Source organism: Solanum verrucosum, unplaced genomic scaffold, assembly GCF_900185275.1.
Source record: "Solanum verrucosum unplaced genomic scaffold, falcon-dt-bn FXZP01000125.1, whole genome shotgun sequence".
Taxonomy (NCBI): domain Eukaryota; kingdom Viridiplantae; phylum Streptophyta; class Magnoliopsida; order Solanales; family Solanaceae; genus Solanum; species Solanum verrucosum.
In genome coordinates, this window is record NW_026019923.1 from 2,734,284 (window position 1) to 2,756,817 (window position 22,534).

At 28.5% G+C, this 22,534-nt stretch overlaps 3 protein-coding genes across 3 annotated transcripts; 2 read left to right on the forward strand and 1 right to left on the reverse strand.

Annotated features, from left to right (window-relative positions):
- Positions 1-283: 283 nt before the first annotated feature.
- Positions 284-4,873, reverse strand: LOC125825067 (purple acid phosphatase 22-like). Its single transcript, XM_049504416.1, has 5 exons — positions 4,727-4,873; positions 3,883-4,177; positions 1,879-2,447; positions 1,303-1,391; positions 284-589 (listed from the first exon to the last, which is right to left on the reverse strand). The coding sequence occupies exons 1-5, from the start codon at positions 4,871-4,873 to the stop codon at positions 358-360; spliced, it is 1,332 nt and encodes a 443-aa protein (XP_049360373.1). The 3' UTR covers positions 284-357.
- Positions 4,874-9,947: 5,074 nt separating this feature from the next.
- Positions 9,948-13,547, forward strand: LOC125825095 (probable purple acid phosphatase 20). The gene is made up of 5 exons (XM_049504440.1): positions 9,948-10,106; positions 11,337-11,631; positions 11,779-12,353; positions 12,521-12,609; positions 13,298-13,547. The coding sequence occupies exons 1-5, from the start codon at positions 9,960-9,962 to the stop codon at positions 13,467-13,469; spliced, it is 1,278 nt and encodes a 425-aa protein (XP_049360397.1). The 5' UTR covers positions 9,948-9,959; the 3' UTR covers positions 13,470-13,547.
- A 7,226-nt stretch (positions 13,548-20,773) lies between these two features.
- LOC125825369 (protein LITTLE ZIPPER 3) lies at positions 20,774-22,036 on the forward strand. The gene is made up of 2 exons (XM_049504712.1): positions 20,774-20,847; positions 21,692-22,036. The coding sequence occupies exon 2, from the start codon at positions 21,695-21,697 to the stop codon at positions 21,962-21,964; it is 270 nt and encodes an 89-aa protein (XP_049360669.1). The 5' UTR covers positions 20,774-20,847; positions 21,692-21,694; the 3' UTR covers positions 21,965-22,036.
- The last annotated feature ends 498 nt before the right edge of the window (positions 22,037-22,534 follow it).

The window sequence follows — 22,534 nt, forward strand, 5'->3', positions numbered from 1 at the left end:
TAATTTCTTAATAATATGTTGGCTGAAAAAGAAAAGAGTAAAAGAAAGAATACACAAAATTTTAGTGAATCGTTTAACATATTTAAAGTTTGAGTTAAAGTTACAGAATTTAGACAAAAACAAGGGTTTAATCATAACTATTGAATTCTATCCAATTACATGTAATTATAAATCTTATCTTCGCCCCTGGATTAATTCAAATATAAACGGTTAACTTATGTTCTCCATCCACCTGTATATATATACCAATGTTTTATATTATAAAATATGGTTCTATTATTATGGTATACAAACATCAAATTGAGCTACCAAAAAAGGTAATTGAAAATTTCAAACAATTTTGATTCATTGCCCTTGCTAGAGTTCATCCTTTATATGAGTCTTCATTTCTTGAAATTTCTCATGAGGCAAACATGATTTAGAAGAACCAAAACTTTTAAGCCATAATTCATCAGCCATGAATGTGTTATTAGCTTCATTGTTCCTATGCCATGACCAATGTGCATGTGTCTCATTGTATACCTTCAATCTACCATGTCCAAAACTTGCCTCTCTAAACATTGAGATTGATGGGCTAGGGTTTTCAAAGCTTCAAAATGTCAAAAAAAAAAAAACATGTTAGCTAGTCGAAGAAGAAATTAAGTAAATAAAAATGTGAACTGTATTGAAAAATAGCCAGGCGTTTCAATATGGTATTTGAACAGGCAGAGGGTTTTGATTTAGAGTCTCATCGACGACATCCATAACAACAAAAAAAACATCATCAACACGCATGCCCCTCCAGGTATGATTCTATTTGGCAATCATGAGGAAGTGGTGGTGTTGAAGACAAAACTAATAAACGTATGTGTAAAGATATGGCACCTCGGCCTAACTTAACCCCAAAAGCTAGCTCATGGGGAGAGGTTTGTCCAAATCCATATAAGGAGACCAAATTTCTATCCCTCTAACAATGTGAGACTTCTTAACACTTTCCCGCACGCCCAGACCTCAATTGGAGCGTGAACACTTCTAAATGGGGGCCCACATCGATGAACAACAACTTGGGATGGGTCATGGCTTTGATACCATGTACAGATATGACACCTGGTCTCCATATAATTAAGGAGACCAAATTTTCATCCCTCTAACGATATGAGACTTCTTAACAGTATGTTCGCTCTAAATGTTAAACTTTTAAATGAGATTGATGGACACAAACTTCGAAATATATACCTTGCTTGAATTTTTTTGGTGAAACTATATTTTGGTAAAGTAAGCAATTATGAAAATAATAAATATTGTAAGAATCAAAGAACTTACATCATAGCAAGCCCTTCCCTGTTTCCTCCATCTCCAATTGTCATATAAATAGGACCACATGGATCTGCCTTGTTATCATAAACCCTAGTCTACAATATATACCAAAACAAAAAAATGATATACCAAATAAATAGAGTGAAATTGTTTAAATCTAACTGCATTTTGAGAAGAAGAGGCTTACATTAAATTTCTATAGATTGGCAATAAGCTTACATTATATATCTAAGTCATCTAAAAGATAATTAGTTGCAATTATTCATAAAAAAAATGGGATTAGTGACCCTTAAATTAGTATACTTTTTGGGTTGAAATTTTAAAAATAAGGTATTTGAAAGTGAAATTAAGAAAAGATATTTGCAAATGACACTTATGTTTAGACATCATTTCATCTGGGAAAAAAGATTGACCAAGTTATATAAGTGGGAAAACAAAATCAATTTATTTTATGTTCGAACACCTCCATAAGGCAGATAACCAACTACAACAAGTTTTTAAAAATTTGATAGTATAAAGATTTTTTACGCTATCTGTGTATATAAATATATATACACAAAGAAGGTAGCTTAGTATACTTACAAAACGTTCATAAGCATGAACATGCCCCGCAAAGACAACATCTACTTGAGCATTGTACAACAATTCTTCCATTGATTTCCTCATACTTTCACCTTCCACTTTATGAGCTAAATTAGAGTTGTACCACGGCACGTGGACGAGCACAAAAATCCACGGTGTCACCACCCTATCGACTTTTGCCAAGTCAGCTTGTAGCCACATGTATTGATCCGATTGGGCATCAAAGTCCACGTACGATCCCAACATGATGACGTGGCACCCTGCCACGTCAAAGGAGTAGTATAGGTTCGATGTGGATCCACTTTCTTGATATGGCATTAACCATCTCGAGTTATAAGCTTTGAAACCATGACGATATATTATTGGGAACGTTTCGATTTCGTGATTGCCATGTGTCACCATCCAAGGCCTTTTACTTGCATAAGGCTCAACCAATCTACCAAATGAGTCCCAAAGTGGTTGTTGTGTGTCAGCATAGGATAAATCCCCAGGCAACAAAAGTACATCATAGTCTTTTGCACCTATATGTTCTAAAGTTGAGGCTGTCCATTCTGTTTGACCCAAGTCCCCTGTTTATCAGTTACGAAGTTAGAAACTTCGTTAATAACGATCAAGATTTAATAATACGTACATTCACACTATAACAATTACAGGATTTTATGTCAATAATATAATTGTCTCTATATTATATTTAACGACAATAATAAATATGAATATTTATAATCATCACTCTATATGAATGTCACTAAAGTCTTTAGCGTCTCTAGACACAGTGACATTAACTCAATTATCGTTAAATGTTATTATTGCCACTAGATGTGTTTTTGTTTTAGTGCCATATTGTCACTTTTTTCCCTGATAATTAAAGATTAATCACTATCTTTGAGTTTCAACTTCTACGATGGAAACTCAGAAAATAATCAATGGAATTTTATGATTTATGTTTGTTTTTGTGGTAAATTATTTACTTTTGGAGTCAACTTTCATCTAATAAATCTGCTAATTACAACCTAGAAGCATGTAGTACATGATTTTTCTAAGCAAAAGATTAGTTTAATTATTTTAATGTAACTAATTAATTAAGCTAACTACATTTTTAATTTCGTGTCAGCGGAAATTCAGATCTTCCTTGTCAATTAATTGCAAGTTAAGCCTCAGTTTATATATATATATATATATATATATTCTCACTTGATATCTGATACGTCCAAATTACTCGTACTATGTAAAACACATTAAAAAAGAAAACGCTTCCTAATATGATTTTTGCCACAATTTTTTTATTGGTTATCTTAAGCCTTTGTTTATATAGGAAGGAATAAGGAAAGAAAACGTTGAAGTGAATCAAACAATTAACAAGACAGAAAATGGATCAAAATATTTGGTTGAAAAGAGATGCATGATAGTGACAATATTTAGGTAACAGGTTCAATCGAACTCAATATTATTAATACTATATATATAAGTAGAAAAAATTAACAAATATTATATTATAAAGTTTGAATCTTGAATTTTTTTAAAACATACACTAGTTGACTCAATGCTATAATAACTTAGTTTTTGAACCTTCATATTATTTATTTTCCTAGCTAAAAGTTCTAAATCTTTTTTATTTTGATTTCCCACCAAATATTTAATACCCATTCATCTAACCATTCTTGTTGAAATCATTACTCTTAATTAATTCTCCATACTCTAGTAATTTCACTTTCTATTCCATTATCGTGTTAAAGTAGGACAAACGGGACTTTATTTCTAGAAAAGTCACAATTTAAGGTAAAACACTCTCTATAATAAGATTTTTTTCATCAGAACTCGAAACTGAAATCACTAATTGAAAACGAATTTGTGTTTTATTGATATCTTCCTAAAGTTAACGAACTTTATTTTCTTTTCTTTTTTCCTTTAACAAACAAAAACTAAATTGCTAAAAGTGCATGAACTCAAAAGATCAAAACGTACAAGCAAAATATAAAGATTAGTACAACATATTATTTAACTCACCAACGATAGCAAACTCAATGGGAAAAGTTGAAGGTGGCGTTTTAAAACTGAACTCCGGCCCATTTCCACCACATCGATAATAATATGTCGTGTTTGGGCCTAACGGCCCAAATGTGATGTGGTGAATCTCGCCGGAGTTGTAGAAAAAGTAACGATAAGACATACGTTCTCCGGTCATCGATGATTTATCGTAGTTTCCCGGAGATGTGCCATACTCTACGATGGATTTTTCATGTTTATGAGATGTTATCCATGTTACTCTCATGTGATCTTTTCCTACTAAAGAAATATGTACCTACAAAAAAAATAAAAAATTCAATGTGGTATAATTTTCAAGAATCAATAAAGGTGTAGTGGGATGGATAGAATCTCGTCTCTTTTAATGAGAGATTTTCAATTCGAGCTCCTGAAATGCAAGACTTTAAATTTTTGGTAGGGGTGTTTTTCCTTCTTAACGGGCCGGGCCTATTAGTGGGGTGGCTTGGTACGAATCTAAATTAGTCAGATAAGAGTTTTGAAATTCCAAAAGGTAAACTTAAAAAAAAGTTATAACTATATGGATGTCGAAACTCTATAATAGTGGTTATTTTCCAAAGTGAGTTTCATTTGGAGATGTTGAAACTCAATAATAGGAGTACTATTTTTTAAAATTTAGTACTGAAAAGTAATTAGTAAGCGTTATTTCTAAAGAGAACTTTTTGGTAAGGAGCTCTTTACCCATTGTGGGCCTCTTAGTAGATCAACTCTACACTAATCTGAATTAATTAGACTAATGAATTTCACATATTCAAAAGAGGTAAAACAAAAAAATAATGCTACATGACTAAATTGTTGAGTACTATACCTGTTCGGGCTCGGATTCGGACCGTGTAGGACCGATGAAGATGGCGGGACGGGGAGGAGGACGGGAATATTCCGGCAATGCATCGGAATTTGGGAGAGAATTAAGGAGGAGGAAGAAGAGGAGAAGAGAGGAGTTTTTTTTTGCCATTTTGATATGTAAGTAATATAACTCAAGCTTTTAGAAAGAGAGAAAATGTGTATATTATGAAAAAATATGAAACAATAATTTAATTATTTATAAAGAGTTTGTAAATAAAAAAATAATTTATAAAATATAAATAAAATATGTATATTGAGATGGCATTGGCGTGAAGTAAGTCCTTCACATTTATTTTTGTTGGATATGCTTACGGCAATGACTACATTAACTAAATAAATGAATTTTATTTCATTATAATAGAGCATTTATCTTATTTTTTAAGTAACTAATTTTATTTAGTTATTATTACATGGAGTTATCTTTTAAATAATTTGATAATATAGCAGTTTGTTTACGCCATTAAAGGATTGTGGTAAGTTGTATATGGTTATTTTATTCTTAATCAGATATCTCGGATTCGAGCTTTACGTATGGAAAATATTCTTGTAGGGAGTGTTTTTCCCTTTTAAATGAGTCTTTTCTAGGGCGAATCTAGAGACTCGTCTTTCTGTTCATGTGAATTCAGTAACTTTTGCTCAATCTCTGTATTTACTTAAGAAATCTCTATTAAATATGTATAAATACTTGACTATAAATTTAGTTATTGTCCGTACTGCTTGTTTTGAAACATATTCAAATGGCAAACAAACCAAAGTGGGAGGCTTGAAAGGTCCTTCAAGGCTCGTCAATGACTTGGTTTCAGGTCGTGAATGGAAGCGCGGATTAGCGGGTGTCCGCTTGACTCTGTCCTATCATCTGTATAATGGAGTTTGTCATTTATTGACGAATTTTTCGGGATTTTTCTTTCTTAGAATTGAAACTCTTAACCATCATTTCTTAACTATAAAGGGCGTGAATGAGTAGATCAAGGAAGAAGGGTGGGATAGCGATGACAGTTCTGGCAAATTTCAAGGAAGCATGTCTTGCTTGTTAGGCTTTATGTATTTTCTTTTCTATGACGTACCCATTTTGAATAGTCGTGCCACCAAAGTCAAATTTCCATACCCTCTTCTCCTTACCGTCAATTGGTTTTCAGCTCCTCTTCTGTGACAGCTATTTTCCTCGTTTTGGGAATCAATTCTTTAACTCATGTTCCTCCTTGATAGGGTGCAAGGTGTTCTGCTATCACCCTTCTTTTTTGTTACATATGTGATCAGGGGGCGGAGCCACCTTAGTATAAGGGGGTTCATCGAATCCCCTTCGGCGAAAAATTATATTATTTATGCATGGTTAAAATAAATTTTTATGTATATATAGTAGATGTTGAACCCCCTTCAGCTGCTTTGTGTGTCTATTTCTACAGATTTTGAACGCCCTTACTGAAAATTCTGACTCCGCCTCTGTATGTAATGTCGAATTATATAAAAATTCATAAAGTTTAAATTCTAAATTTATTTTTACGTTTCAATACATATATTTTTTAGTAATATTAACGACTAATTTGAAATGGCTGGAGTATTTATTTACTGTTCTTGGAAGAAAATTGAGGAAATAAAGCAAAGATTAATAATTGATGTGGATGTCTCATCTAGACGAGTGTTCCTTGAAAACTTATTAACATATGTTATTTGACTTAATCTAATGTTTCAGTTTTAAGTCTTGAATATAGTAAAAGTCTTAATAGTTGAGAGTGTTTTTTTTTTCATAAATAAGTCTTATATTATATAAATTCTGATTAATCAAACTTTAATATGAACGTAACTCCCAAAAAAAAAATATTTGACTTTGTTTCTCTGTTTCATTTTCATCAAAACATGTTTCTCTGACACTGGTTTTTTTTTTTTTTTTTAATCATATGCATAATGCATCAATTCCCACCAGCCACTAATACCCCACCCACCCCTCACAACAACAACAAAAAAAGTCATACGAACATATTTATCGAGAAAAATTATTTAATATTTATTGAAATATTAACAAATACCTCTTCCATCCCATATTAGACCGTTTCTATTTTATACGATTACTAAGAAATTATTAATAGAGTGATCAATTTTACTATTTTATCCTTTATTTATATTCCCTTCGTCTCTTTTTATATGTCATCAATTTCTATAAATAGTTGATTCATAATACTTGTCATTTCATAAAATTAATGCATAAATTATCATATTGTTCCTTTTTTACCCTTGTGAGTTATTAGCCTTGAAAATATATATTTGACCAGCTTAGAAAAGCTAAGTAAATTATTTATGTTCATTGGTTAAATTAATTAATCAAAATAAATTAATTCATATTTATTGATTGAAAACTTGACTTCCAAAAAAATTATATAAGGGTAGAAGGGTAAAGTTACATCATTTCTTAATGCAAGTGCAAAGTAAAAAGGTGACATATAAAAAGGGACGGAGGGAGTATTAATTAGACGGAATTTTTTTTTTTGGATCTTCAAAATTTATTTTAACTTTCAAAGTCATTTTAATTGTAGGTGTAAAATGGGAAAAATAATTAATGTTATCTTAATTTAGTAAGTGATCAAAGAATATGAGATTAATATGTTTAATAAAATGTCTATCTAATATAGAATCAAAATAATATTTGTTAAAATTTTGTTATTAATACCCCACCTAAAATATATTTGACTTGGGTTCTCTGTTTCATTTTCATCAAAACATGTTTCTCTCACACTTTGGATTTTGGTTTTTTTTTCTTTTTCTAATCATATGCATCAATTCCCACCAGCCACTAATACCCCACCACCCCTCACAATAAAAAAAAAAGTCATACGAACATATTTATCGAGAAAAATTATTTAATATTTATTGAAATATTAACAAATACCCCTTCCATCCATATTGGACGGTTTCTATTTTATACTATTATTAAGAAATTATTAATATAGTGGTCAATTTTACTATTTTGTCCGTTATTCATATTAATTAGCCGAAAAAAGAATTTTTGGATCTTTAAAATTTATTTTAACTTTCAAAGTCATATTAATTATAGGTGTAAAATGAAAATAAATAAATTAATCTTATCCTGATTTAGTAAGTGATCAAAGAATATGAGATTAATATTTTTAATAAGATGTCTCTCTAATATAGAACCAAATAATATTTATTAAAATTTTATTATTATATCTAGAGAAAAGAATCTGATATACCCATCGATTTTGTTCAACTTTACCCTGGTCAACACTATATTTATATTGGTCTTCGAAGATGTAGCATGGTCAGTAAATTATGTCATGTTATACTATTCCATCCGCTTTAAATTAGGTGAAATCTAGACTTTTGAATTTTTTAATTTAAAATAAATTAAAAATATTTATATCAATAGAAATAAATGAATAATAATAAAATTAAATGATCAAAGTTCTGTTATTTCTAAATAAGAAAGTACAATATTTTAGGATTATACTGAAAAGAAAAGTATTATTATATCGAATAAATTGAAAGAATTAAAATCTTTTGATCATGATTTTTTTTTAAAAAAAGGTTATATTGTAAAACAAAATGAAATCTCTTATAAAAATAATATTTAAAAATAATTTAAAAAGTTAACATATAGAATAAAAAATTATATTTCACTTAAGATTTTTCTTCTACTTTTCTTTTCGAGCAAACAGCCAAAATTTAAAGGCCAAAGTATTTTTTTTTTTAAAAAAAGAAGCCAAGTTTATAGATAAGGCCGTGATAAGACTTTTTTCATATTCAAGTGTGTCCTACAAATGGTAAATGATCTGTATTTATAATGTTGAGATATCATCCCAAAGGTCATCTTGTTAAATGTCCAAACAAGTAGGTATACAATTATCCACAAAGGTTCATATTACCTTGGAGATATACATACATGAATAGTAATTCATGAATAAACTCAATGGACAATCCACTTAATTCAATGAATTATAACACATTTTCATAGTATGTACTTAACAAATTTGATTGGTGAAGTTGAACGGTTCAATAAAATAATCAAAATAAATATTTTATTATTTCTTTAAAAAATTGATTTTGAAATAAAATTTAATGAAAAAATATTTAAATTGATGGGCTAACTTTTTAAGTGAAAAATTAATGATTGAATGATTTTTTTGGTTATAATACAAAGTTGAGTGACTTTTTAAATGAATTACTCTAAATTTAATACTTTTAAATTATAAAACAAAGTTTGAGTAATCTTCTAAAATATTAACTCGATGATTAATGTAGATTTCTAATTTACTAAAGTGATGGAAATACAATTTCTAAGGAAATTTATCATAAATTAGGATCACTTTTTCTTGTTGACTTATATTATTTGAATAAAAGTTATTAAATTCTTATTTATTCTAAAATAATTCATCGAATTTATTTCAATGTTTGATGTGTCACTTTTTTAAGACTGCCAAACAAGTATGGATGACGACCATCCTAACTAATTAGACAGCTTGACATAACATTTTTTGAAACACAAGAACACCCCATGGGAACTCAATTTATTTTCATCCCCAAAAGTTGATTCATCATAAATATAGATTTTTAATGAACAGAATTATTTGATATTTATTTATTAAAGATATATAATTTAAGTGAAAATGATAGAAAATAATTAAAGTTATTTGATAGTTATACTATTGATATATATATATATAATAATAATAATAATAAATACTCAATAGAATAATTGAGTAATATATAAAATCATGATGATAAAAAAATATCTTTTAGTCTAAAATTGTCAAGAGTGAATGAAGGTGGTAAAAAAACAAACTAATATTCGATAACAGTAAATTTGACTAGTTCAAATTCGTAACGTTTATAGTTCATTAAAAAGAAAAAAAATTGTGTTTTTTAATAATATAATTTTATTTCAAGATTCAAACCCAAATTAAGAACATAATAGCTAGCTAGAATTCTGAATACGAATTTGACATAGCCAAATAGCATTAACTAGAACTTTATGTATATATTTCAAAATTAATTAATATATGAAAATAATTTATTCAAAATTTAATAAATTACCATAAAAAAAATTAAAAAATAAACTTGAAAATCTAGAAAATCACATACACCACCCCCATCCCCCAAAACCTATTGTCCTTTTCATATATTCACACTATATATTTTTCTATATATAGCTCTTCTTCTATTTCCCCTTTTTTCCTATCATCACCATGGCTTATATTAAGGTTCATGTTTTGCTATTTTTATTACCAATAATTTTAGCCATTGAATCTTCACTTTCCTATGAAAGGCCACCACCAAGAAAATCAACATTTTTATCTTTATCTCAAGATCTTGATTCCTCTTCTCCTCAACAGGTAACAATTTAATTTATACTGTTGGTGTATATAAGTTAAACTTTTATTTTGATTCATCTTTTTTTATTCCTTTATAAGAATGTTTGGATATAAATGATCTTTTTTTCGATCCTTTAAGGTTTTGATATACTCATTAGGTGAACCATTTGATAGCATTAAGACACATAACACACACCTGTCTCGATTCATTGTGTTTCGATAAATCGTGTAAGAGTGATGTATCTGATAATAGGAGAGTAGAGATTTTTCTAATTTTTTTAAATGATTGAAATTTTTTAGAGAAAATAATAAAATAACTTATGTATTTAGATAATTTAATTGTAAACAAAGGCGAAGTTAATTACAACAAGAGCGTTCATCTTAGCCTTTTAGTATATAAGATCTAATATATATTTTTTGTATATATAGAAGCGTTATATTTTCTTAATTTCTTTATATGTTTACTTTTTTATGATAATAAATAATTTATTCAGAAGTCAATTGATTACTTTTTCTAAATTCATCCTGGTCGTGAATAAAACAAGAAAATGGCCAAATTGTTGCAATAGTTGTCAGCCTTATACAACATAGAAATAATCGAAAATTACAAGAATTATTTGTCTCTTACATTTAATAAGTTATTGAGATCACACAAAACTATGGTCTTGAGGAAGTTGAGCTAATTAATTAATATCATATGCACCCACGTCTAGCCTAACATGTTGTAGAGGAATTTTTATGATTAAAAAATTATGAAGGGATTTCTTGGAGTAATTTTGATAAAATTGTTTTTTGTGTTATCTGTATGATATGGGTTTGAACAATAGATGTTTGTATTAGGATAGATTATTTGCATCACATCCCTTGAGTTGAGGTCTTTCTTCGAACCTGATGTGAACGTTGTATTCTTTGTGCATTAGATCGTCTTTTTTTACTTCTCTATTTTTTTTTATACATTTGAAAAAATAATAAATTACCGAAAAGCATTTGTAAGACTCAATATTAATAAATAAGAAACCTATTTATTTTTTTAGAAAACATTTTCTTTCGTAACGAACACATCCATAAGCCACAATTATTAACATGATTTTAACTAGAAGTTCTAGGTTCAAGTTTCATCGCCGTTTACTAACAAAAAAAAATCATTCATGTCTATAAACTTGTGAGGGAAAATCAATATATCCATACCCTAACGTACTATCATCTCCTCTCTCTAACAATTTAAGCTTTTATATCTGACGTCTCTTTCAGGTGCACATTTCGATGGTGGGTGAAGACAAGATGAGGATTTCGTGGATAACGGAAGATTCTGGTTCACCGGCGACGGTGAAGTACGGTACATCTCCGGGAAGTTACCCATTTTCAGCAAATGGGGAGACTACAAAATATAGATATATTTTGTACAAATCAGGTGAAATACATAATGTTGTTATTGGGCCATTAAAGCCCAATACAGTTTACTACTACATTTGTGGACCATTTACAAGCCCAGAATTCAATTTCAAAACCCCTCCAGCTGGATTTCCTATCAAATTTGCAGTTGTAGGTAAGATCCCTATCTAGATTAATAATTATTTGTTCAAATATTGTATTTGTTGAATTCTAAGTTATATACATCAACAGTGTAAATGTTAGTATAGTTTGATTAGTTGAAGGTGAGTGTTGGAACAACGGTAAAGTTATTTTGTTACAGGTGATCTAGGGCAAACAGATTGGACAACGTCAACCCTCGATCATATTTCAAAATCAAATTACGATGTCATGTTGTTACCCGGGGACTTGTCGTATGCAGACACTATGCAGTCACTATGGGACTCGTTTGGACGATTGGTGGAGCCGCTATCGAGCCACCGCCCTTGGATGGTGACTCAAGGCAACCATGAGGTTGAGAAAATACCAATTCTACATAGCCAATCTTTTACATCATATAATGCAAGATGGCTCATGCCATTTGAACAAAGTGGTTCAACTTCAAATTTGTACTATTCATTTGAAGTTAGTGGGCTTCATATCATTATGTTGGGCTCATACACTGATTTTGGGCCTGGATCAGCCCAATACAATTGGCTCAAAAATGATTTGAATAAAATTGATAGGAAAAAAACACCATGGCTTATTGTTATTGTACATGCACCATGGTACAATTCTAACACTGCTCATCAAGGTGAGTATGAATCTTATGGAATGAAATCATCTATGGAGGATTTACTCTTCAAGGCTCGTGTCGATATCGTCTTCGCGGGACATGTTCATGCTTACGAGAGATTTGTAAGCTTCTTTTGACCTGATAATCTGTCGTTTATTTGTCTTTTCTTGATTATCACACTATATAATTCGTTGCTGAATAACTCATAACTAACATGATTAACGATGATTTTTTATTGTGCGATGACTTTTTCAACAAATAATTATTTCTTGTGTTTTAATATATATAGACTCGAGTATACAAAGACAAAGCCAACAATTGTGGTCCAATATACATCACAATTGGAGATGGTGGCAACAGAGAAGGCCTAGCCAGCAAGTAAGTTTGGCTCACTTTTAAATAGTCCTTGTTTTTTAATTACATAGATATCTAATTTAATCAATTAATCAATATGCCTTAATTCCAAATAGTTGAACCAGCATAGGTCGACTATTATTATTATTATTAGGGATTTTTACCCTAATAACTAGTGAAATTTGATGTTTAGTTTTCCTAGCTGATATATATATGAATTGTACATTAATTATACAAGATTACAAACATATTATACATAATATTATATATTTGTTAACTATTTTATAATTTAAGTGATTAGTTGGATGCTTAATTAGGTTTACTTTTTATTGTTATATATATGCACTAGATTGATATTTTAGCCTATTTTTTGTCAATTGTTTGTCTTGGTATCAATATAATATTGACTTCAAAATTCTTGTTTTTGATGAGTTGGGGTACTTATTATTATATTTTGTTTTCACCTTAATTTGTCTTCTTTGGACCAAAGTCTTAAAATTAGTTTGAGTAAATTTTCATGTTTTTATGTCTATCATCATAGAAATTGTTTCTAAAAAAGATTATAGATCTGATCAGATATCCAATTAGTACCATCACCAATGTCACCATTCATCATTGGAGAATCACATTAGTTTCTCTTTGAATTTATTTATTTACTTCTTTTGCACTTTGAAAGATGTCTATCGACTTTCTTATTGATCAAATATTATAGGTATCAAGATCCAAAACCAGACATTTCAATTTTTCGAGAGGCAAGTTTTGGGCATGGAGAACTTGATGTGGTAAATGCAACTCATGCACAATGGTCATGGCATAGAAATGATGATGATGAAGCTGTTGTTGCTGATACTATTTGGATAACAAATCCTTCTTGTACACTATAAAGCCAAACAATTTAGATTAAAAAAAACTAAAGATTATATATATATAATATACCTCTTGTAAGAGTGTATTTTTTATATAAAAAAATTTAAGGCACTATAGACATCTTGCTCCCTTTTCATTGTTTGATTAATTTTTCACACTGTTTTCAAATTAATTACCTTTCATATGATTTTTGTGTATGTGTTAATGAGAGATATCAGATACATATTTATAAAACTAGCAAGGAAAAAACTTTAAATCTAACTTAATTTTAAAAGTTAATTTAAGTGGTAATTACAACAACCTAAAACCACATTGAGAATTTTTCCAATTCCACTCATCGATGTGGGACAATTCAACATTCTCTCTGCACATCAAGCCTATCAACTGAAGCATGAATACGCATAAATCTAACTCAATTTTAAAAGTTAATGCGTGTTTACTACTTGATACCATTAAAGTATATATATACTCTGATGGTATTATAGAGCAAGAAACAATACTTCAGTAAAAAAACTACTCAATTACTCTTTGATACCATTAGATTATGTATATACACACATATATATATATATATATCAATGATGAATAAGCAGTGGTTCAGTGAATAGCACCAGGAAGCAGTTGGGTAAATAATTTGGACCGTGAATCTAATCAAGGTAAATACATTAGATGGAGTCCAATTGAAATAAATATTTTATCGAATATGTCTAATTTGTATAGTTTTCCCAAAAAAAAAAAACAACTCAATAAATGGGCCTAATACTATATAAGGAGATAAATTTGGGACTCCTCAAACACTCGAATGAACCAACTATTTTACGTTCACGTAAGATTCAAAGAAAAATACTTGTACCTCAAAATATATAATATAAGTAGTCTATTCTAAAATAAATATCAGTGATTTTACTATTTAAATCATTTCCAATCCACCATTCACCATTGTGGATCAAAAGTTGGTATAAATATATTGTAGATACATCTTACCTCCAATAAAAATAAAAATAGTAAGTTGATTAATTTTATTTAAAAAATAAAATGATTTTGGTGGAACTAAAATGCATATCATTTCACTTGAGCTACTAGTGATGATATTAGTAATGTAATCTAGCAATGCTGTAAAAATAATTAAACATGATGAAAAGTGTTGGATAAAGGTCGACATAAGACAGACAAAAAGTTCATTTAAATAAATATTTAATTAGGGTTTGACACCAGTAGCATCTCTATCTAATTTCCCTTCTAATTAACCATTTCAATTTATAGATTAAGTGGACCAAAACATTATTATTTTTTTGTATTAAAAAAATGTAATTACCTCAATAGATTTGTGGCCCATCAATTGTTAATTTGTTTTTTTAATTAAAATGTAACTACCTATTAGTTTTGTGGTCCATCAATCTTCAAAAAAAAAAAAGAATTTTATTCTAATCCAAATATGGAAAATTAATTGGTATCATCACTAATCATGAATGCATGTTTAGTTAATATTCGTATTACATTAACTTTAAACAATAAGTTTGTTGGAATAGTCTTACACTTGCTCGAAAATGCATCACTAAGAGGATATATTACTACTAAAATTAGTGGTCCGACAAATAGAATTTCTTCGTATTCAATTAGGTCTCAGATTTGAATACTGAATTAAAAAATTCCTAAGGAAACAAACACTTTCCATTTTAATGTGTTTTATACTAAATGAGTCTGAATTAATCAAATCTTAGAACCCTTTCTAACTTTTAAAGGATTTAACAATATAACAAATCGGTTAACGATCAACCACATTAGCACGTGTAGTCCCTAAATAAACACATTGTGATTTTTTATTAAAAATATATAATCTTTAATTAATTGATATGTATACTTTTGATCCCTAATAAAAGATTAAATATACTATAATTAGGGACCAGAAGGGTAAACTATCCCTTAATTAATTGATTAGTTAATGTATTTTATTAGAATAATAACTTATTATAGGAAACTGTTCATGCTAACAAAGGTAGATAATTATTAATTATGTTTAGAAATAATAGTAATAAATTTAACATAATTACCAACATTTTATTCTGTCTTCCATACCAAAATTTTCAACTTTTGCAGTCTTCGAGATTCTCTTCTCATCATTATCACTCTCTTTACAAAGGACCAAATTTAATTCCAAATAAATATTTATTTTTAAATAATAAATGGAAAAATTAAATAGAAAAAAAACAAAAAAAGCAATTTTATGATCATTCTGTATTGAAATCTAAACCCCTAAATTGTTATTAATATATTTAACTTGATGTACTAAAAAATATGAATATTTATCAAATTTGTTTCTAGCTAACAGAATGCTATTGAATTAAATAATTAAATGGCAAAAAAAGTTGTTAAAAATGATCTTTTTCGATAGAATAAAAATTGGATTCACGTAAAAGGAAAAATATTTCGTATTCCTTAATTCAAAAAATATGTCGTCATAAAATATTTGATTGTATGACTTTATTGATATTTCATTTTATCGAGACTCTTTTGAAATGTATCTAGATTGTTACGCTTTAACCTTGATCGAAATTTACCCAATAACAAATTTTACCATTTTAAAATTATTATAATAATTACAATCTCTGATTTATTCTCGTTAAATTATCAATATTTTTTTAACCTTTCAACACTAAATAAGCATCAACCTTATACATAATCTTACGACTTTGTAATATCATTCGATCATACATAATTTTACAATGTTATAACATAATATAATTATTATCGATGTATAAAAATTAAATTCGTAGGTCCACAAAATGAGTAGCAAATATAAACACTCACGTGTAGGGTTCTATGCACCACAGGAAAAAATAAATAATAGCAAAAAAAAAAATCCATCATTAGAGTTGCAGGGTAATGGTATTATGTGAAATGATTAGAAATTACCTCAGAAGAAATAAAAAGTGAACTTAAAATTTATTAGCTGCAATGGTGATGAGGTCATTGCAATGAGGTTTTAAAAAAAAGTTTTTTTTATTTCATTCGATATTCAGTATCCGTATGAAAATTTAATTTAATTTGAATTTGCATTAAAATGTTTTAAGTACATTAAAGAGTAATATGTTTTCTAGTAAAAATGACATCATATTCAAAAGGACTCAAACATAATATCTCTGATTAATAATAAAAAAATACTTATCACTTCGTCACAATTCTCGTGGAGATAAAAAGAGAAGTTTCAATTGACATTAAAAGTCTTCACATGTATTTGTACCCCAAAATATGAGAACTCTTCACATGTATCAATAATGTCTCAATAGGATTACACACGAGTTACCCCTACCCCCAAACCCCACAACTCAATCTTCCAAAATTTCATCTTTAATAAGTTTAGGAATTATTAATCATGATCTTCAATTTCAAATCAATTGATTTGATCAATTTAAATTTATATTATATAAAACTTATTAAATAGATATAGTAAAGCAATGTGTTTTGTCAAACCATCAATATTAAGCTAAAATTTCAATATTATAATGAATCGCAAGTTAAAATCTAAATATTGAATTCATCAAATTAAAATTCAGTATTTGTCTCGAATGAGAGTTTAAGGATCAATGTGGTAATCACTTTTGGATTCGATTAATCTCAATTCTCAATCGTCGATAAAAAGACTTATTTTAAAGGATAAAACACTCCCTATCAATAATAATTATTCCTAAAGTGACTCAAATCGCATTATCACCGGGTAGTGAAGGAGGGTGCTTCCATTTTGATTCCTTATGTGTTTGATATTTTTTTGATTTTTCACTCGGTGTTTCAAAATGTGTATTGGAGCCTCGATTAAATTTGAATTGCGAACTACAGGGTCCATTTAGAGGATAACACTCCAATACGATTTTTCATACCCAGAACTTGAATTCGAAACTTCTTTTTAAGTATGAAACTGTCCATCACTGTACCACAACTCAGATTGATAGTGTCTGATACTTATTTTGAAACTCGACTAATTCAGATTTTAATCATAATACATTACATCTCCTACTTAAAACAGTTTCATATTTTCCACATTCAAACTCGAAATATCAGATAGAAAATGAAAGAACACTTACCATCAGACCATAATTGGTGGGGTGGGGGGTGGGGTGGGGTGGGGTTGGATTACCCCTTGTGTGTGTTGGTGTTGAATGGGTAAAAAGAAGGGCTAAGTGAATAATTGTAGTTAATAGGCAAATGTAGGAAAGTGATGATGAATATGGATGGGGGGTGTACTCAATTCAATTAAAATGAATGCTCTTTGACATCTATGGCCATGCAAATCTTTTTTATGAATGCTGCCATTACCATTCATTTATGAAACCAAAATCATTATTATTATAACAAAAATAAATAAAAATAGACTAAATTAATTTCAATTGCTGCAAAAAGCACAGGGTTTTTATTTATTAGTAGTATTTATTATTAATTAAGAAAGAATAAACTAGATGCCATTATTATTTTAGCTATATAGGTTTTGTCATCATTAGTATTTTCAGAACAAATACACTTTGCAATAAATAAGGCCAGAAGCCCAAAAACAAACAAACATAATAACCCTCTTTAGCTAACTAGTAATTACTCTTTTTAATAATTAATAAAAAAAATACTCTTTTTAATGAATATTTATTATTCGATTTTACAAAATATAAAAAGTGTAAATTAATATATATTAAATTAAAACCATAAAAAATTTACGATTCAAGTTTTTTTTTTTTAATATTATCATTAACATAGTTTGTATTAATCAAATGCAACACTAATGTTTTTTCTACATTTACTGATCATATTCCAATAATAAAAAATCAAATATGTATTCACATGCCATAAACTATTATTAAAATAATTAAATATTTATTTCACTAATAATATTCACTTGAACTGTCAAGATTTGATTCGTTTACAGAAAAATTCTAAAATTACGCATGATTGACGCATCGGTCAATAATAGTTGAGCTTTGAAACGTTACTACCACAATTATTATCAACCCGAGCCCATATTTGAACATATAAGCAAAAAGTAATTTTTTTTCTTTTACAAATGGAACGTCCATTGCTAAACTTAAATTGCATAGAAGATTAAAGTAAATAATGTCATAGATAATATCTAAATCGACGATTAATCAAATTAAAGCAAAAGAAAATTGGCCTTTATCAAAATTCACGAGAAAAAAACTTATGATTTTAAAAAGAATGTTAAACCAAAACATTATTAACATGAATGACAAAAGAAAATTAAAAAGAATATGATGCTTCTATCAAAAAAAAAAAACTTTTCATTTTTCACGTTAATGCACTCATAACCCATGAGGTTAGTCCATCTGTAAAATTAAAAATCTCATAATTATTTCAAATTAATCACACTTAATATGGCAAAAATAATGCTTACTTTATGATAACTTGGCAGAAATAATTATGATTATTATTAGCATTAATTTTACCTAACTAAAAAACAAAACACTATCATGCTTAATATTAATTCACTCACGCAATTTAGCTTAATTATCGGTATAATTCGAAATCTAAAAAACTTTCAAAAAATGTGAACACGTATGAATACATTTTTCTATTTTATTTTACTTTTTTAAACATCTTATTCAGACTAACACATAGTAAAATAGCTATAAAAGGATAAAATAGTAAAATTTTCTCTATAAAGAATTTCAACTATCTTATCGCATTGTTACGTATATGTATTATTCCATCTTTATTGAATATAATTAGTTTTAAAAATTACCTTATTTTGTCTAATCAATTTTCATTTTTGATTCCTAATATAAGAATCAAATTAATAGACAAACAACCTCTTTTTAGCTCCAATAGTAAGGTTTCAAATTCCAAATTTGCCCCTCAAAACCACCAACTTCGATCTCGATAATAACCGAGTTTTAACTAGATAAATACTTCATCATCTTAATTAATTAAATGTCTTAAGTTCGAATATCCGAAATGAAACTACCTTTGGATGAGAGCTTTACTTCTAATATAGTACTTTTCATTACGAATTCAATTTTAATCAGATCCTTTACGAGTATCAAACACCGATTAAAAAAAACTTCAAAATGGCAAATGAGTCAAGTTAATACAATAAATGTTCTAAAGAAATTTTTATAAAGAGGACAAAAGAAGAATTATGCAAAATAAAAAAAATAAAAAATAAAAATTAATCATAGTTAAGGATGGGGGGTAAAAGGGGGGTGGGGTGTGGATGTGATGATGGGCCTGTCTTGGTTCGAACCAATCCAAAACATCATTGCGAATCTTTGGAAGGCCAAACCCCTATCATCATTGGACACACTTTTGAATTGCCCAAAATGCCCATATTAAGGCCCAAATCTCTATATGAAATGACAGAAATACCCTTATTGTCTTTTATGAAAAGACTCAAATGCCCTTTAACTATAATCATTCACTTGACTCCATCACCTTAGTCTAAAAAAACACTATACTCATCATCATAGTAGAATGGAACAAGGTTAAATCCTTTCCTATATATGGATAATATCTAAATTTACGTTATATACACTGATAGTAGCAAAGTTTTGACGGTATAAATTATACGTATATTTGATTAAAATCTAAAATCAATAATTATTCATGCTAGATCTAGAGTTCAACCTACGAGTTATATATGAGAGCAAAAATAACACTTAACGATCACTTCCAATCTTATCACCATAAAATAGTCATTTTCACTGAGTTTCAAATTCCACAAACAAAATTTAAAGAATGTCATTGAGTTTTACATGTAAAATTCAAATTCATGATAATAATTTTCGATTACAAAAGCTGAAAAATGACTATTTGTAAATTTTAACCTTCAAGGAAACTCAATAACTCTCTCCTAAACCTTATGTTGTAATTTACAAATTTATTCGTTTCAATTTGTTTTTTCTGATTTTGATTTGATATAATATGTAAAAAAAAAAGTAAAATTAAATTTTATGATCATAAACTAAAAATACGTAAAATGTGACATATTAAACTTAAAGTTAATATAATAATTCATAAATTTCAAATTCTGAATCCGTGAATCCGTGAGCCAGTAATCATTACCATAGTGGAATCAAAGAAGAAGGTTTTAAGTCCTTGCCTATAGATACAACAACTATACAATTATACACAAGCCGCCTTCCATGCTTACACATGCATGATTGTTGTGCAGATGGAAAAAGAGATACAAAAAGCCTTGTCCCCCCTACCCCCCACTCCACCCACCCCACCCTAACCCCCTTACCCCAAAGATTTACTAACTTTTTCCACTATATATATCTCTTGTTTTTACTGCCCAAGAAGTATAAGTTGTTGTTTGTTGTAAGTGATAAACTCACCAAACAAAATCTTCTATCTTCTTCTAGCTACTATACTTCTTGTTCTATAACTAACCAAAAGGTAATCTTTTTTGAAAAAATCAAGAATCCACCCCACCCCCAACCCCCTTCCCACAACCCCAAAACTTTCAAGAATTGGTACATTTTTATCTTTTAAAGTTTTACAACTTTTGAAAACTTTCTTATTCGTTTTGTCTCCTCTCATAAACTAAAATTGTCAAAAGGTTATGTTTTTATGTCTTCTTAGTAATAAACATTGTATATTGTTTCTTGAAACTTTTTTTTTTCATTGCATGTTCAACTTGGGAATATAACAAATTCCCTTCTTTTTTTTGTGTGTGTGTAAATAAGAAGTTTGTCTCTTGTTATATACTTTATATATTCTTGTCTTCCAAGTGAGGTAAACAATAATAAATAAGAAGAAAAAAAGTACCAATTCTTGAAAGTGTGAAAATTTGAAGATTTTGTTTTTCCTTATTCTATTTGCTTTTTTGTTGTGTTTTTTTTTTCTAAATTTTTGATCATTTGTTTTCTTTGAATTGTAATGATTTCTCCTACTATACTTTCCTTTACACATTCACATAAATTCCCCCCCTATGCATATCATTATTTCCTTTCCTTTTTTCCCATTTTCCTCCAAACTCCTCTTTGTAGGTAAATCATAAATGCTAAGTGCATTCAATAGTTTTAACTTTGTTATAACATGTTCGTCAAGTAACATGTACCCTTTAAATATATTGTCGCACATGTATTGTGTATATTAGATGTATATTTCTTTTGAAGTATTCGATGTAGTGTCAGATTCTTCAGAAATGCACTATTTTTCTTTCGAAGGATTCATACATTTTTCAAGATTCCGAAAAATATACTGATTTTTTTTTATTTTTTTTTGTTAATTTTTGCAGGAAATGGACAGAATTAACTCAAAGCTCTACTTGCAAAATTGCTACATAATGGCTGAAAATGAAAGGCTAAGGAAAAAGGCAGAGTTATTGAATCAAGAAAATCAACAACTTTTAAGTGAACTCAAACATAGGTTATCACAAGCTGGTCCTAGCAACAACACCAACAATAATAACAACAACAATGGAGGAGGAAAAAACAATTCAATTCCTGATCTCAATCTCACAAATTGTTCTTCATCCAAGAATGCTTCATCAAAATCCAAGAAAAAGTGAAAAAAATAAAGTATTCAAGGGGTCCATCTAATCATTGAACTAATATTATGTTACTTTTTTTAATTTTATTTTGGGGGGTGTTAAATATTATTATTAGTAAGGGGGTCAAAAAGTAGGAAGTTATGGTTGTTGGTGTTTTTTTTAGTTATATAGGTAAGAGGAATTAAGGAATATATGGGTTTTTTTTGTCTATGTTTAAATATTTTGTTTTAGTATGTGGGGTTAGTTCTGTTTTGGAGCTAAGAAGTTGTAAGCAAATCTATTAGCTATATATATAAAAGAAATATAAAATATGGTTCCTTTATATATTTTCTCTCTTTAATTATCCTTTTTGTTTCATTTTATTGTACTTAAATTAGTCAAGTATCACAAAAATTTAAGCTTCAACGTTGAAGTTGAAACTTTAAAATTTGAAATTTTGTTTGGGCATATATTTGTTATGGCAAAAATTTAAATTTTGTGAGTGAAAGAAAAATTTCTCCAAAAATCGACCAACGTTAATTTTTGGTAATTTCAAATTATGTTGAAGACATATTTTCAAAATCTTATCAAATTTTATGGTAAAGCAGA